The sequence below is a fragment of the Pyrgilauda ruficollis genome, unplaced genomic scaffold (genome assembly GCF_017590135.1).
Source record: "Pyrgilauda ruficollis isolate IOZ18807 unplaced genomic scaffold, ASM1759013v1 scaffold3, whole genome shotgun sequence".
Taxonomy (NCBI): domain Eukaryota; kingdom Metazoa; phylum Chordata; class Aves; order Passeriformes; family Passeridae; genus Pyrgilauda; species Pyrgilauda ruficollis.
Genome location: NW_024524377.1, coordinates 5,911,810 through 5,927,173, shown reverse-complemented (window position 1 = coordinate 5,927,173; position 15,364 = coordinate 5,911,810). Strand labels below are relative to the sequence as shown.

At 39.2% G+C, this 15,364-nt stretch overlaps 1 protein-coding gene across 1 annotated transcript in view; it reads right to left on the bottom strand.

Moving 5' to 3' along the window:
* The window catches only part of DPP10 (dipeptidyl peptidase like 10), a 243,021-nt gene that overhangs the window by 37,308 nt on the left and 190,349 nt on the right, over positions 1-15,364 (bottom strand). The window contains exons 8-9 of the mRNA XM_041473421.1: positions 4,274-4,394; positions 1,351-1,505 (exon numbers count right to left, since the gene is read on the bottom strand). Coding sequence (XP_041329355.1) covers positions 1,351-1,505; positions 4,274-4,394 — 276 coding nt within the window. The remainder of the gene's footprint in view (positions 1-1,350; positions 1,506-4,273; positions 4,395-15,364) is intronic.

The window sequence follows — 15,364 nt, the reverse complement described above, 5'->3', positions numbered from 1 at the left end:
TTTTTTATAATACAGTCTGTGTGTATGACATGTACCCAGACACAGCATAAGCATGTTCCACAAAAATATGTGCCTTTCATTTTATTTTTTAATCCTAGTCATAATTTTCTCTGACGGTTGCACTCTGTAATAAAGGCCAAATCTTTTTTGTAATCTCTGTTGCTACACCACCAGCTTCATTATCAATTAATGATGTTTAACGAGGAGCTAAATTTGTATTAAATGGAGACATTAAATAAAGATAATGTTTCTTCATTAATGAGATTACTGAAGTAGTATTGTGTATCACTTTTATTCTGAATAGCTAATGAAATAATATTACTGCTTGCTCATTTACAAAGCTGACTTAAAAATGTTCCTTATTTTATTCTTTGCTCTGTCACTCAAGGGGTTTTGCCAATGCAAGTAATATAAACTACCTAAAATTACTGTTGTTTCTTTATTTCAAAGTATTATTTCATAGCACAAATATATTCTATTTATGTAATGTATGTTATTGTTTCATAGTACCTGGTACAGTCTAACTGGTCAGCCATCAAGAATAAAGGTTCCTCACCAAAAAGCAGTAGCAGGAATAGCAAGGTAACAGGAATATTTTCTAAAGCTCTCAACAAACTTTCCCTGAAATGCCAGAGGAGTGCCATATAGGTGGACCTGTCAGAACGGAGCCCAGACACTTTGAAACTGTGCAAGGTCTGGATAAACTGATCAGCTGGAAGATCAAAACAGCAGATCTGGAGGGGCACCTCACCAGAAAATCCCCAGAAAATGAGAAGTGATTTCAGGCATTACCCCTGGCTGTTCTTTCACTTTCCAAATCAAACCTAAAAAACCTTTTCTAAATCTTCTAAAACACTGACAGTTCTAATTTTTTTTTCTCTTTTTGATAGCCATGAAAATATGTTACTGTGGCTTATCTTATCCAATGCCAGTCTGTCACATTTATTAATAACAGCACAATCTACTGAGATCTCTGCATCTCTGCATCTGTGAAGGAACTTGCCCTGAGCTCTGCACACAGACTGACTCCAGAGCAGCTGGGGCTGGATCTTTTTCCTACACAGTCCTTCAAATGCTTTACCCTTCACTCTGAGGTGCTGGATTGATTTTACCAAGCCAAATATCAGTGATGAAATTACTTAAATTAGTTTCTCTGCTGTCCCCTCATCCGACGGTTTCTTTTCAGGAAAAAGCAATTTTAAAAAAAAAAAAAAAGGAATTCTTATTTCCTGAAAAGCATCATGAACAAACCCAGCCTCTTTTACTGTCTGGAGACACTCTTTCCACATGGCTGAATATTATCAGTGACCACAGAAGAGGAGGTGGGGGATGCATTGCCACTCATCTTACCTTAGGATATGGATACTGCTTTCCCTTTGGATACAGACCTCCCGTGAACCTGGGAAGAACCATGTTGGGCACCAGAGAGTCATTGATGGTCAGGAAGGCCAGTCTCTCCCCGTCTGGAGACCACCAGTGGGCAATGTGGGAGTGGAGAAGCTCCTCTGCAAAACCAGATTTCCTTAGGGTCCATGAAAAAACTCACACACAGCGTCCAGCTTGTTCAGCTGGCACCAAGTTATTGTCCCTGTGCCAACGTGAAATGTGGCTGCTGTAATTTCAGTAATTTCACATCATCCTGGGTTGAATGGTTGGATAACAAGGAAGACTGAAGGAGCATTTTCCTCAAATGCATACTTCCACTAACATCAATAAATCATTGTTACTGACATATGCTTAGTTCTAGTCTATTCCAATATGTGTGTTTAGTTAAGTTTTAAATAATTTAAAATAATTTGGGGGTTTGGGGTATTTTTGGGATCACCAATTTTTTTTCTTCTCCTCTTAATATGTATTTTATTTATTCTCCTCTTCAGTATATCTGATTTCTCTGAGTTATGGTATCTGATAGCATGCAGATCTTCACACAGCCATATTTATGTAATAATTTTTGGAGTGCAATATTATGATTCTCTTGTCTTAGTCTAGTGGAAAGCTTTAATTCTTGGGAAGTTCAGTTTTTCTGAAGTGAAACTTTCTGAAAATCTGAACCAAACTCTTTTTTTATCCAAATTGTATCTGCTTTCCAAATGAACCCAATTCTCCTAGAATGTTACTCAATGTTTTCTCACATTTATTGTCAGTGTATATCACAGTCAAAAGAAACAAACCAGAAGCAACCACAGGCACAGAACCCAAACTCCTGGAATCCCAGCAGCTCCTGAGCAATTCTGAATTCTCCCTGCACAAGTCTTCTGCTTCCACTTGTGAAAACACTTAGAATTTTCATTATGTATTTGATATGTTGGCCTGCTTAGTAAGAATTTCATATATAAATCTGAAGAATTTGGCTGGAAAACCAATTGAGAATAGTGTACTGAGGGAAAAGGCCTGACTGCATACCTAATATGAGGACCTACCTAGCAAAACTACTTAAACTGTCAATAGAGACTCTCCAAGTTGCTAATTGGATTCTGAGGGTTCTGAAGTAGCTAATGGGTTGAATTATCTAAGTTTAGGTGAAATGAGGCTGGGACCCATATTCAAAGTCATATATTCTGGGTCATGATTCTCTCCCTGGCTGGATAACTAAAACCTTTTACACAGGAGAAGAACAGAGAACAAATGATGAATATCAGATAGCAGAAAACCACAAATATGTTTGCTTTAAAATATTACTGTTTGAATTTAGACAAGGTTATTCACACAAAGAAAAGCTATTCCCAAATGCCTTGTAAGGCAAAATACTAATAAGAATCTCATGAAAAGATAAAAGAAAACAAATGAGGTCAAAGGAGGAAGAGTGCTTGATTCAACTCAAAATCTCCCAACTTCACCTGGAAAACATTCAGCCTGCTCAGCTTCTGATGCTGTTACAAAACTGCTGAAAGTGCAGCACTGCTCCAGGTTAATGGGAAAGGAGCAGCGTGCTCCTGTGCCAACAGACACTGGGGTTCTCCAGGACCTGCAGCCAGGATTCCCTCTCACCCTGACTCCCATGGTGTCAGAGCTGGGAAGGGCTCACTGCCCGCCTGCAGCCTGGGAACCCAGCGAGCTCTGTGCACGTTGGGAAATGCAACATCCTGCTCGGGATTAAAAACTGGAAAATAATGAGCAAAGAAGGCTTCTTCACTAAAAGAAGGCTTTAGGACATGCTTCATGAAGAAAGCTTTGGGATCATCTCCCACAACACCTCAGAAACTTTCTAGTCCCAAATGAAACAACTTTTGCTTCTCCTGGCTGTGACTCTTATTAAGTTCTTATTATTAACTCTTATTAACTTCACTTTGTTTTAGCAAAAAGTGATATACTACATCAACTTTGGTGAACTATATCTGCTTAAATTCTTCAATCTGCATGCTGTTGTGTAAGATTTTAAGATTTTAAGGGCATATAAAATTAAATTCCATTTTAAAAATGTTCTTCTGTTTTGAAATGTGCTGCCACATTAAAAGATTTCAAAACACTATGGAAACCTTGGAAGTGGGTAAGTATCAGATACAGGCTGAGGGATGCAGATTACCATTCTAACTTCAGAGTTCACTTGGGCAGAGATTTGAAAAAAACCCCTCAGTGAGCTGTTTGCTTATAACCACTGCAGTGGCAAGAGGTGTGGATAGACCATTTTTAAGGTGAAGTTCCATGCTGTATGGCATTAACACCATTTCTAATAAAACTTCTTCACACAGGAAATTCTATACCTCAGGTAAATGAACACCAAGCTACTTATCTATAGAATACATGAGTCTCATAGAAAGAGTAGCTGAAATGTGTAAAAATTTTAAGCTGTTATACCAAGCTAAATAATCTGCTCCTTTATTTTTTCACCCTAAATTTATCATTATGTTAAAAGCATTTTGGGTGTAGAGAGAAACATTCTGTGGTACCAGCAGCAGAAGACAGACTGAGCTATCCCCCCCTCAAATCTGGGTGCCCTTTTCTGTTGGGATGTTTTAACTGTAAATGGATCATCACTGTTGTCCCTAAAAGCAGCCAAATGAGCCCTTTCCCTGCTCACTTTTTCACGCTACCAAGAGTTCATTTGCTACATTCTGGTTTGAAATGAATCCCTCTTTCTCAGAAAACACTGCTATATGCAAACCAGCAGCCAAGACAAAGAATGAGCAGACACAAAGGCAATCTTGCAGGAAAATGAGAAGGGGAACAAGCAAACTCACCCTGAGCATTTTCTGGAATGAACAGATTTGTGCTTCTGGGTCTGTACAAGGACGTTGCATCTGTTTTTATAAACAGATATATTTGTCCAGCTTACCTTCATATAACCAGTCTGTAATTCCATTAAAAATAATTCCTTCTTTTCCTGAGGATGTCAGGCGCAATGAGCTGCTCTTTACATCAGGCTGATAGTAGATGTTATTTTCAAATATATAAATCTGGATGAGGTAAGAGAGATGGAGAGAAAACCAACATTTTGGTAGATATAAATGAATGTTCAGCAATGAATACATAGTTTCCTCAGGCTCAGAACAGTCTACAGAATAATTCAGCATGAGTTTGCACCAATATTGTCTTTATATTCCATTTTATTATAAAATTGGACAAACTAAACAAACTTTTAATACTTATGGCAAGCAAATCCTTCTTTTGAAATTGTCTTTCCAGTCGAAATATTCCTATTCATGTTAAAAAATATTATTACATTATTCAAAATCATGCAGGAGACAAGCTTTATAACAGTTGAATGAATAAAGAAATTTTCATCTGGTTTTCTAACTGTGAAATGAGACACACTTCTGCAAGGACATACAGCACAGTACAGACATCATAAATGCAAGTTACAGCTTTGTATCATGGTGTGAGAACACACTGGAGAAGCAAAAACAAATAGCAGCCTGCAGTTAACTTTTCTCAGCTGGCTGATGACTTCTGACTGACACACTAATGTTTTATCTCAAGTGTACTACATAACTGTTCTTTATTTTTCAGCTCTGGACTCCTCATCCTCCTTTTTCCTTCTTCACTGCCACTCATTAGCCTTGTCTGCTCTTCTTTCCCTGCTCACTTTGTTGCAAAGTGTATAAAGTTAATTCATTTTGTGAGGCTGAGCCCAGGTTCCATGACAAAGCGCAGTAAATCACATTTGCCATGTGAGCACTTCCACAGCTTAACATCAAAATCACAGCAACAGCAAGATCGTGCACCACCTCAATTCACACTGAGAAAATGCATCTGTGACAGAACTGAAGAAGCCAAATGCCACAGAAGTTTTTGTTACACCATTTCAGCACTGTACACTGATATACAGTGTCTCGGGGAGTGTAACAGGAGGTAAATATATTCCCACCAAAGACTATTTAAAAAGCCTGGTCATTTATCATTCTCTCATACTTTCATAATAAACGACTTATGGGAAAATACTAACCAAAGAGCAAAGTTTTATTATCACTATTACTGCTGTTCCCTTTGCTTCTAAATTACCCTCTGAAATAGATTTCCCTATGAGTCCCCAAACTAATGATTTTTAGCAGTAGCCACTTCATGATTTCTGCTGCAGAAAGATATAAAGCTGAGGTTTTTTCATACCATGAGCAATGCAATGATTTTAACCATTACTGGGAACTGGGGGTGACTTGGAAGTAAGTCCTTTATGGCCAGAATTCAAAGCTCAGCAGTGAGCTCAAAACTGAAGCAAAAATAGCTGAACCAGTTTGAATAATCCAAAATGTACTGAGCTTTATATTGGTACAGAGAATTTCTGGGAAGCTGATGCATCACCCAACATCAACACCAGAAGAAAACAACCATGAGAGAATGCTGGATGTATCAAATGCTGGATGCTTTTGAAATAACATCATCAAGAACTTCCTGAAAATGTGTATTTTCACACTAAAAATGCACTTTCATTTCTAACATAGAAAAAGTTAATACAAGCAAAACCAAGGCATGGTTAACTGCTTATAAAAGAATTTAACCAAGTATTTGTTATTTATATCAACTAAAACTATTGCTATCAGACTCTATTACAGGTAGATGTAGTGAACCACTCTAATGACTATTGCTTCCTATGAAGCAACTTCTTACTGAGAGCTGACAATCTCTTCTTATTTAAACAGCAGCTTTCAAGATGCTACCAAAAAAGCCTACTTGGTCAAATGATTCTATTTTATTTAATCTTCTTTAATTAAAAAAAATCTAATTAATTTTTGAAGATCTGGAGTATGATTTGTGCTTCTCTCTCCCTTTTCAGGCTGTTAGTGTTCTCAGTCATGAAGATGCCCACAAGATCTTGTCTCTGCAGTGAAATCTTTCATCTCAAATGATCAGTCACAAAATACAGGATTAAGAATTACTTGTTTTATGACTGAACCCTGAGAAGTATTTTAACCCTGAGAAGGTTTTTAATCCTGTTATTACTACCTATCAGGCATTGCTAATTCCATTTGACAGATCCCAGTTAAGTAAATATCTCTGAAGGATACTCACTGTTGTGCCACTGACTGTGGCTGTGTCATCTTTATTCCTCATTAATTTCATAAAACAGCTTTTACTCCATCCTAAACCAGTTCTCCGTCCTCACAGTCTTAGTCTACTCCATCATCCAAAGTTTCCCCTCTTTCCTTGTCACCCCTGACCCATGTTCCTTCAACTTTGAAAGCTGCTCCAAACCCCCATTTTTTCTTGAATATTCATAGTGGAACATTTTAAAGTTCTTGAAAAGCTTCAAAGTCACACAGCAGCTCTGTCCCTAGCAAGCAAGAAAGAATTCACATTGCTTTGCAGAACATTTATGAAATACAACCATTCATGATCCTCAACACAACTAAACTGCACAGAAGTGCACATGGATGAGTGGTTGGTGCTCTGGCGAGTACGGCTCTGCACTCACTGCCTGCAGCATTCCAAAAGATCTATTTCCCCTGCCTGTAAATCATCTTAGAAAGATTCACCATTATAGTTAGGCATTTAATCTCATCTGTAATTTTGAACATTTGAACATTTTGTATCGCAGGAGGTGCCATTTTCCACAGGAAGCCCCTGTATTGCTGTTTGCACTGACAGAAATGCACAGTCTTGCAAACACATGTGCCTTACCTGACTTCAGCAAGCAGAACTAAACATGTGCCCAAAAGTTTCCAGGAAGGGGACTTTACACAATTCATCACTTTGTATATTATGTTTTGAGCAGTGTCATATAAACCAAGATTTCCCTTGCTAGTCTCTCTCCACTCAGGTATATGGGAGCAAGTAATAGTAAAAGGCTTTTCTTAGTATACACCTGGGTCTATTCACTGCATCACAAGTACTAAAATGTTGACTGCAAATACTGAATCTTCCCAAACTGCTAAAAAAGGAGTTGCTAACTGTGCATCAGACAGATATTCTCAAGAATACATCAGTAGCTTTGTGCCCAAAAAGCTTTCAGGTATAATGATAAGAAAGTAAATTGAAAAAGGCACAAAGTGGAACCAGGATATGCTATTGTATGTGGAAATTATTATTACATGTTTTTTAACCTCTTCTCTTCTATCCATCTTTCATGAGTATTCTTAAAACATTTCAAGCAATTTTTAGCTGACACACTCAGCTAATACTGCTGTAAATAGGGATAAATGTCAGAATCTACCACCTTCAAAATTATGCGACTTTGTGGTTTCTTAGAGATTTGGCACAGCAAGTCTTAAACCAATTGGAGGAAAAACCCCACAGAAATTCTTTAATTATTTTATTAAGTATTTTCCAATTAATGAAAAACACCTGCAAGAATGTTTTGGCTTAGAGAGATATTAATTCTTGGTAATGATCACATTTATTTCCACTGACTGTGAAGAATCTGAGGCCCAGCTTGCTCTAATATTCTACCTCAGCACTAATCCTCAGCACTAATCGCATTCTTCCACATCTGGCATCCTCTAAACCATTTTTTCATAAACCTTCTTCTAAATGAATTCTTTCCAAAACACTTATTTACTGTTTGCAACATGATTCACAATTACAGGATTTGCTTTCAGGCTGAGGTCTGGAGCAGAGCACCCAGTCCAAGCTGGGTGCAGATGGCAGGCAGCTGCGCAGAGACATCCACTCCCCAGCCGAACAGCAAACCTACTGCCAGGAGCTGGAGAGGCCCCCCGTGTGTCTTTAACAATTTCAAACACTAAAGGCAGGGAAAAGCTGCTAAATTACTCCACTTTTTCTCCCTTTTGGTGCTCCACTGAAGCCTCCTGCATGGCCCATCCATACGGAATCCCTCCTGTGATTGCAGGGCAGTGTTTCAGGGACAGCACGAGCCTGTTCTGCTCCAGCTGGGCAGCAGCAGCAGCTTGCCCAGAGCTGCTGCAGGTCACCCTAAAGCCCAGGTTTTTTAGGTGGAAGGAAAGCAGAGCTGCCCTGTTCAGCCTGGAGAAGAGGAGACTGAGAGAAGACCTCACTGCAGCTACAGCTTCCTTGTGAGGGAAGAGGAGGGGCAGACATCAGTTCAGCTGCCCTGTTCAGCCTGGAGAAGAGGAGACTGAGAGAAGACCTCACTGCAGCTACAGCTTCCTTGTGAGGGAAGAGGAGGGGCAGACATTGATCTGTTCTGTGCAGTGACAGGACCCCAGGGAATGGCCTGAAGTTGTTCCAGGGGAAGTTTAGGTTGGATATTAGAAGAAGGTTCTTCCCCCAGAGGCTGGCTGGGTGGAAGGAAAGAAATTGTGGAGTGTGGCTACAGGTATTGCCATTCCATGCATTCATCAGGATGAACACCTTGTTCAAGGAAAGTGCCAACCAAACTCTAAAGCTACAGAGCAGATGCAGCTGGAAAGGAAATAAAGAAGTCATCTGTATCTATAAATCTTTGGTTAGAAAAAAAAATATCCATGCAACAAGCACTTTCTGTACAGGTGAGAGTTCTACCTGTGGTGCGAGAAAATCATCAGATTCTTCCACAGAATCTTGCACCAATAATAGATAAATAAATACTCCAATCTGGAACAACATCAGCACTTCCAGTTAGTAGCCCAGAGAATGTGACAGTCTTCCTTACCTTTCACACTGAAAATACGAGCAAAGACAAGACTAAAAAATTTCTGATTGTGCCCAGAGGGAAACCTCCGGCATTTAGGACACGCTTCTGCTGCAGAACTCCTGCAGCTGCTAATGACAGCACTAAAGACATCGCCCCACAGCTCCTCAGCCCTGGCTGCATTCCTGTGTCACCTTGGCAGGGACACACAGCTCACCCCTCTGTGGCCAGCACAGCGAGCTCAGAGCCCACACTCCACGGGACAGAGAGCTGAACTGCACTTGTGGCTCTCTGCAGCAGCGTGAGGACATTTCTGCTGCAGAAACCAGCGGCAGCTGTTGCCACATTCCCCTTCACAGAGAAAAGCAAGGCACAGTTCTTCCCAAGGATTTCTGAGATTCACATTCTCTGAACTTCAGAGAAAGGAGAACACAACCCTTATCTCATTTGCTGTGCCTGTGTTTGTGCCAAAGCAGAATGCAATATGGAGATTGTTTACCCAAAGTGATGGGGTTTTGTTTCCTTGGCCTGTCAGGGCCTAGCGTGTGTGTGTGTCCAGACTGTCACGAGAGAGTCACGGGATGAACGCAGCTGTGTGAGCAGAGTGAGTGCTTGGCAGATATGTAAATGTAACATCATATATAGTATAGAATAGTATAGCATAATAAAGTAATTAATCAGCCTTCTGATATCCATGGAGTCAGAGGCATCACTCTCTCCCCTTCGTCGGGGGTCGCCTTGATTCGACAGGCAGCCACCCCGTGTCCCACACAGCCTCAGCACGGGCCCCGCCAGCCCTGCTGGCTCCTCAGGGTAGGAATATAAAAAAGTAAAAGACTTTAGAAAGTGCAAAAAAACCTCAAAAAGTAGACACAAAGATAAGAAAGGCTGGGAAATTTCTAAACCTTCTCATGGGAAACTAGAAAGTTGAAAACCAAGTGAATACATTTACATTTGTCATAAAGAACAAGAAAGAACAAGAACTTATGGATAGTTCAAGATGTGAAAAGTTCTAGATATATGCTTTGCAAAGATGACAAAAAGGTTCAATCTTAAATAATGAATTGTTGTGTATTGTTTGAAGTTTATAGAAGTCCTTTTGTTAATGCTAAACCCAAGTGAGTCCTTTTCTTATTGGTTAGAGTATAATGACTTTACACCTTTTATGCTATTAGTTCAAAGAATATGTAGAAAAGAGCTTTGCATAAGCTGCCATCTTATCTCTGATCTGAATTTGCATGGATGTTGTTATTTTCCTGTGTCTCTTGCTTTTCACTTGTATGACACAGACAAATAATAAATCCTAAGTCTAAAACCAGTCAGAGTCCCATCCCATTTGTGAGACGCAAACCAACCCAGCAGAACTCAGCATTCTGCGCAATCCCATTCCTTCTGGTGAGACTGCCAGCCAATTAGCTGCGTAATTAATTCTTCAAAAGCTTCAAGATGCTTTTCCATCTGGGCTTGCCTCTTACCATTTGTTCTGTCTCCTGTCTTACCAGCCGGGGCAAATCCAGCTGCCCCCAGTCAGATCATGTTGTAATAAATTAGCTAAAACTACATTTTCTTCACACAGGAAAAGCTCAATCCTTATTGTATATGTTATATTTTATAGCATTATCAGAAGCTAGATTAGCATTATTATCAATATTATTAGATCTTATTGGTTGACAATACATTTACACTAAGTTCATTGGTCGGTACATGGTATTTTGCATATTTATCAAACTTTTGTACTTTTAGTTAGTTTACATATTTTTCTACTGATTCTCATGGGACAGATCATATTGTTTATACAGGTGTGCTTGTTTTTCACCCTAGGAATAGATTGTTGTGTTAATCAATTCTCATTTTCAAGATGTTTTTGTATGGGAACTTGTAAGCTATTGTTAGCTTAGCTGAAGTAGCAGGGCCTAACCTATATTTTATAAGACTTTTCTTTATAACATTTTTACCTGTCTGCAACAAGATCATTCACTAAGATCTCCAGATGAAATATGGTTTTTCACTAAAAACCAATAATACAAATAATATCGGCTATTCATGAGCAGAACAAATCAAATAAAGAATATTTTCTTAGTTGCCCTGCAAATATTGTACTTTGCTCTTCAGAGATTAAACCACGACTTCTCCAGTTTCAGGGGCAGTGCTAAGTTTATACTGCATTATAACATGTATGAACTCATATATATATCCAAAGAGTTGATGCCTTTTTGTTCTAGAACATATGGAAATTCCAGCAAAAAAATGATCTTGCACAGAAGAAATAAATAAGTGGCATAATAAATGAAATAATTAATTTTAGAATTAAAGTCATTTTTATTCTAAAAATATGGTCTCAATTCCTTCTGTTGCTTTCACCATATTTATTGAAAAATGCAGATATCCATGCATTTCCTTTGACTTGTAAGTAATATTAGAACTAATTTTGGATAGCAGGACGAAGTTAAGATCAAAGCTCTGCATCCACATCAAGACAATTTGGTTGCTAGTTTTCAACAGCAGCTCTTAAGGTAGCAAGTTTGGTTTTCATTTAAGGATTTAAAGTATTTGTTTCTACCTTCTGGTTCACAGATCTGAAAAATAATAGAAACAGCTCCACTTCAGAAATTTAAAATTAGTTTTCACCAATTAAAAAAATACAGCAAATGATAGCCCCATAGGATCCATCAGTGCAATAGCTTTCAAACGAATACCTGGCTTGGCATTTTCTCTGCCGCCATTCAGCATCCTCCAAAGTTCTGACAGACTTTTTTTTTTTGAGAGACACTGATTACGTTATTTTTAGTCACAGTGTAATATCTACTCTCTTCCAGCCCAAAGTGAGCAAACATTTTCTTGTCACCTGTGATTTCACTTACTATACTCCTGGGACTCACAGACTTAAACTGAGATTGTCAGACCATTATTATACCCACTGTTACAGAAGATGAGCACCCCTTCCTGCTCTTTTTTCTTGCCAAAATCTTATTTACGTGAAGCAGATTCCTGCTGAAAATCAAAGTGTAGTTAAGATTATGTGTTTTGTGTACCAACACAACAACAGTGTAACCGCTATTTTTTTCTTTTTTTCCCCCCTTTCACAGAAAAGATAAATGCTCATTTGAGGAAGAAAATATCATCCAGAAGGACTGGGCACACAGTGTTAGACAGAAACAGTTGTTTGCTGTACCAAGCTAGAAGTTCCATGATGGCAATCCAAACCTCCTGGCCTGTATCAAATCTCCTCTGTGGCCAAGAGTCACAGAGCACATGCTAGAGAAAGACACAGAAATCCTTCAGGGCTCTATTTGGGAGCAGGAAGAAGTGGCTTTTCCTGTGCTCTGTGCTGACCTGGGATTGTGATGTCATTTGGCCCGTTTTTATGTACAGCTGGAGACTCACAGCTCTGCTGGCACAGGGGTCACTCACACTGCCCACAGTCAGGACAACAGCTACACCCCCAGCCTTCCTGTGACAAGGCTCTGGAGTATTTCCAAATTAGCAACTGATTTACTGCTCCACACGGGCGAACTGAACACACACTGTGTACAAAATCACATGGACAAACCACATTTCTAGGAGGTACTTTGCACTTTGTTGGAAAAGGAGCAAAATCAAGGGTTGGTGCCTGCCATTCTTGCCCACAGGAATCAGCTGTGGAAGGAGCTGTGTGGTAATGAAGAGGACACTCACTCATTAGAGGGATGTGAAATGCAGGGCAGCAAACTACCACCCCAAGCACTCATCATGCATTTCACTGCTGGGACTGATTATCCTGCTAATGTCTTTCTTACAGCAGCCATCTCTAAAATGAAAGAGAATGATTACATTTCAGATAATATAAACCACAGAAAAATGGCTTAAAAAGCTTTCATAGGTGTGAATTTTAGAAGGTTAGAATATTCTTTAGTGACTTAGCGAGTTACAATTATACAGACTTCTTCCAAAAGCCTTTTATTTTTTTCTCACATCTCACAAACTTTCTATACAGATCACATATGTTACAGGATGACACCTTCAAGGGAAGTTTTATGGGATTGTACTGCAAAGCAGCTTTATTTCCTGTTCCTTTCACCTACAATATATCTGTAGTCTGTTTAGATTGTGAGCTCTCACAGACAGGATTGCAGGCTACGATGTCTGATCTAGTTTGCAATACAGCTGCTTTGCAAGTCTCCTGGAGTGCATAATGGCTCTGATCTCTTCTGTGCAGATGGGTTTTGTTTTGTTTTTGTTGGTTTTTTTTTTTTTTTTTCCTTTTGCAGGTCAATCTGTACTGGTACAAAATTTTCAGAGCCATTCAGCTCTGCTTTGCTCCAGCTCTTGCCCCACAGAGCACTAAATTATGCAGGTACTGGGCACCACAGGCACCATGAGCTACCTGGGCAATGCCTGGCAGTGGACAAAAACCTGCCCTTACATGACCCATGTTCCAAAAATCATCAGACACATTGCAAATGAGGTGGAAACCAAATAATAGATAATAATAAAATTATTATAATTGTAAGCAATAGGAACTATATTCACTCTTAAAGGTACCAATTTTCTAAAGGTTGTGATTGACCTGCACAACAATTTTTTCAGAGGAAAGTTTCAAACCTTTAGATTATGTTGTAATTAAGGGAGAGGGGAAGTAGCTGTTGATCAGTAGGAGACACGGAGACCTCAAAGCACAGACACTCCAATGTCATACACTACATTTTTCTGGTGTCAGTTACAATATGTTAATTTTATTTTTGCAGTAATCAAGCTGTCAGACATAGCAGAAAGAACAGAACACTGAAGCACCACTTTTCTTCTGTCTAGATTAATGCCACTGCATCACAGTAATGTGTTAGCACAATGGTTTCTGAACAACCACAAACAATCTACAAGGCTATTATATTTAATTGCTATTTAGATAGTTTATAAATCTACTGTAAACAATAGCAAGGATGCACTCATAATGCAGCTGCAAGATTAGTTACTAATGTCATGACATAAACCAGGCCATGAACTCAGACTATCAGCAACTCCATGGTAACTCTGATGTTTATGTCCTTGATTTCCAATAAATGCGGGGAAGCGTTGCCCTCTTTTGTTTCAACACACATTAATTATGTTGCCTTTCCAATGATATTGGATCATGATGCTCACTAAATTCACACCCTGCCTCATCCCATGACAGCTTACCCAGGAGAGCAAACATAGTGTAATGTGCTATATAAATAAAATCATATATAATACCTGAACTACGACCTACGCAGAAAGCTGCTTCATAAATCTGCTGCACAGATCACAGCAAGACTGCCTTGCCCCCAGGCTGATGGTCTGGATCTGCTGCTTCCTGACATGGAGCTGCCTGAAGAGCTCTGCTGGCTGCAGCACTGTGCCAAATGTCACTGAGGGTTGGGCTGCTCAGCTCTCTGATCTTTGTCTAAGTGATGTGAAGAACAGACTTTTCCAAAAACAGAGCATGCTCAGGAATTCACACTCCTCCTTCCTCACACTCACTGATTGCTTCTGACTAATGAGCCAGCATGGAGCTTATAACAAAATCATAATCTGTCCTTACCATAAAATCTTTTAAAATGATCTCTGGTTATTTCAGGCTCATCTTACACTGATATCAAGCATTCAATTATGCCCAGACTGATCAATCCATAACAAACTAAACTGAAAAATTTTCAACTTATTTACTCCAGAAGGAAAAAAAGCAATGTTGGAAGACAGAAAAATATCTAAAGAAATTGTAAGGGATTGGTATCAGAGGAGGAATCTTCTGTTTTCTTTGACAAAATGTAAGAAAGTAGCATTACGACTGCAAGAACAAAAGTAAAAACATACAGAATTGAAAATTCTGAGCTGTAAAGTCATACTTACGTTTTCTACTATTTTTAGGGTGGTGGGCAACCCCTGAGAACTTTGTAAGAAATACAATAGACCAGGCTGCCTCTGAGCATCTCCTATATGAGAAACTCAAGCAGAATTGAACACAAAGGTTGTGCTTTCAGCTGCTATTGCTGACCCAGCCCATCCTGCTGCATGGGACACGTGCCTTCATCTCCCCACTGCACACAGGGTTCAAGCTGCCTGTCGTCTTTATGATGGGCCAAAATTTTAGTGGATGACATCCACCTGTACAGACTCCACATAGCACATCCAATGCAAGAAACACAGTTTGAAAATATCTCATTAAGAACGAGACAAGAGGAATTAGGAAATTTTCACTAGCTCTTAGACCAGCACATCTGTTTGGGACAGTTTAGCATCTGGGAAACAACTGCTGAAAATAACTTTTTGCTTTCCTTCCACACAAAACTTTTCCATTTATATTTCTGTAAATGAGCTGTCACCTGCCATAAACAGAGAAGGAAATCAATGCATTGTTTTCTCTTAGATATCAACAGTACTCCTGACTTTTTAATCCCCGTTCTCCAG